The following is a 2,753-nucleotide window of genomic DNA, read 5'->3' as shown; positions in this document are numbered from 1 at the left end:
TTTGGTGAGACAGCCAATCACACTTTCAGGTTTTGTGGGCTCTATTATCAATGCAATATTGCATTAGGGTTCAATATAATCACTCAAAGAGACTCTCAGAAACAAAACCAAACATGGTAATAGTGTTATCAAAGTAAATGCGTTTCACTAGACTATCACGCCCATTATCAACAGCATCGTCATAAGCTGAGTGGGTTTTTGGGTGCGGCAATGGCTTTATGACCCTCTGCAAAGGTTGAAGTCCTGCTGCTCAACAGAAAAACAGTTCAAACTCAGGTATCAGCAGCAGGGACAGTGTAGTTTCTAGCACATTATTTTAGCAAATTTTTGTATTTCTTGTATTTTCACTCACTTTGTGTGAGAAGTTGGGGGTAAAAATGTCAACAGCATTAGAAGTGACTGGATTCTTCATGTGTTTGGTCGGGTGGATTGCAACTGGCCTTGCTGTGGCTAATGACTACTGGAAGATATCTAGCGTGCAAGGCACAGTGATCATTTCGAACCGCCTCTATGAGAACTTGTGGCATGCTTGTGGTGAGGACAGTTCTGGAAAGGCCAACTGCCAAGATTTTCAATCCATGTTGGATTTGCCAGGTAGGAACCAAATTAAAATAAAAAATGGTTATAATTGTATTGTTGTATTCATGAAGAGCTATATTTGGACCTAGAACTTGGTAAAACTTATTCACCATGATCTCAATCTTTATCGGCATTTATGGTTCCATAAAAAAACCTTTCACATCCATGGAACCATTCCATTCCACAAAAGGTTCTTTAGATTTTTCACATTAAGTAAAAAAATAGTTCTTTTAAGAACTTTTCGATGAAAGGTTTGTCAGTATTTATCATTAAAAATTAACCTAAATTATAAAACTGACCCAAGATCAATTAAAACCATATTAGACACTAATTAATTGGTTCACCACATCAATGCCCATAGTGGCACTTCATGGAAACTGTAAAACATTTTGAAACAGTATATCATGTAACACAAAATGTCTTGTTTGCTGTAATCATGCCAGTTTGATGCACACTCTAAAGCACTGATTTGAAACAAAAGATTTATATGCATTTTGAAGTTTCAATTAGCAGTATTTTTAAGCACCCATCACTAATATGAACAATAGGCCATTAATGCCAGTCACAACAAAGGCTACTATAATGATTTATGATAAATAATCTCTGATATGCAGATACTGGGGTCATTAAATTGTTTACATGCACATCCTCATTTTAATCTATCCAGAAAAAAAGCAAAAACTTAACTTTTGTCCTTCTCGTTTTTAGTTCATATTCAGGCATGCCGAGCATTAATGATCATCGCTCTGATCCTGGGGCTGGTCGGTATAATTTTATCTACCATGGGGCTGAAGTGCATTAAGATTGGGTCAAAAACAGATGAGTCAAAAGGCAAGACTATGGTCATTGGCGGCATTATCTTCATCCTTGCAGGTAAGCAGAATTACAGTATCTGTGTATATGAACATAAACAGTTTCTATTATTGTTTAATTGTCTATATGTTTCCCGCTTCTATTTAGCATCTATTTAATGATACAGTTACTGAGAAAAATATTTTTATTCCTTATAGGTCTTTGCACTATGGTGGCCATATCTTGGTACGCTGCACGGATTGTTGCAGAATTCAATAACCCATTTTATGGTGGCGTCAAGTGAGAAGTCCCACATTTACACACATACTCAAATGCATGCACATTTACTTATCTAAATAGGGATATTACATAGACTTCTGTTGTTGTCATATAGGCTACAGCTAATTATAAATACTGTAAACTAACCCTAACCCACACTCTAGCCCTAAAACGTACAGAAAACGTTCTACATATACAGATTAAAAAATATATATATGTAAAAAAAAAAATTTTAAATTTAAAAAAAAAAAACTTTATCCCAGACAGGGGTGTCAAATGGATATAGCAGGATGTGGTGGGTAGATGGTAAAGAGTTCATTAATAACACAATATTATAATTACAATTTTTCTTTAACATACTAACACACACACAAAGAGCAATAAATTGAGTGTTTTGTGTGTGTGTTGCAACAAAAAAAGAAAAAGTAATAAGTTCACCTCAATAATAGCAAATAATTACTGCATTTAGATTGTTCTGTGTGAACTGTCCCAGAGAGTCACAAAAAAACAAGTTGTGAAGGGTTAACCCTTCTAAGCTATTTGGGGTCTTTTTGAGCCCAAATGATGTTTGCTAAAAAAAAAAAAAAAGGTCCCTTGATCCAAATGGCATGAGGCTTTGAACCTTGTTAACACTTTCTAGATCTACAAGACAAACAAAAAATAAAAAATAAATAAATATCTGGTTTTGTTAGTGTGAGAAAAAAAGTCACACTCAGGATGTTCTTGTCACGGGCTGCTTATGCTAAGTAATTAGCCCGATTTTAGCCCGATTTTTCACTCGCTGACAGGTTTTGCGAAATCGCCGACAAATGCCCGAAATCGGAGCTCTTTCACGCGAGTGACAATCACGCAGTGTGAATTATCAAAGGAATCTGAGGGAATCGCACACGTCGCCGACACCCGTGAAATATTTGGCATGCTAAATATCTGGAGCTGTCGGCGATAGACAATCACGCTGTGTGCAATGAGTTCTGACTGAAAAACACATCGGCGATGACCTACAGCCAATGAGAGCCCAAGATACAGGGCAGCGGGAAGTTCGGGGAGGAGTTATATGAAACTTAGTTTGCGGACCAGTGTTGCCAAATCCGCGATTGCCGCCG

At 36.8% G+C, this 2,753-nt stretch overlaps 1 protein-coding gene across 1 annotated transcript in view; it reads left to right on the top strand.

Moving 5' to 3' along the window:
* Positions 1-270: 270 nt before the first annotated feature.
* The window catches only part of cldn15la (claudin 15-like a), a 16,358-nt gene continuing 13,875 nt past the window's right edge, over positions 271-2,753 (top strand). The window contains exons 1-3 of the mRNA XM_016548905.1: positions 271-594; positions 1,288-1,452; positions 1,590-1,671. Coding sequence (XP_016404391.1) covers positions 378-594; positions 1,288-1,452; positions 1,590-1,671 — 464 coding nt within the window. The 5' untranslated portion in view covers positions 271-377. The remainder of the gene's footprint in view (positions 595-1,287; positions 1,453-1,589; positions 1,672-2,753) is intronic.

This window comes from Sinocyclocheilus rhinocerous, unplaced genomic scaffold, assembly GCF_001515625.1.
Source record: "Sinocyclocheilus rhinocerous isolate Xijiao unplaced genomic scaffold, SAMN03320098_v1.1 scaffold734, whole genome shotgun sequence".
NCBI classification, from domain to species: Eukaryota; Metazoa; Chordata; class Actinopteri; order Cypriniformes; family Cyprinidae; genus Sinocyclocheilus; species Sinocyclocheilus rhinocerous.
The sequence above is the reverse complement of the archived record's forward strand: the minus strand, read 5'-3'. Positions and strand labels throughout refer to the sequence as shown.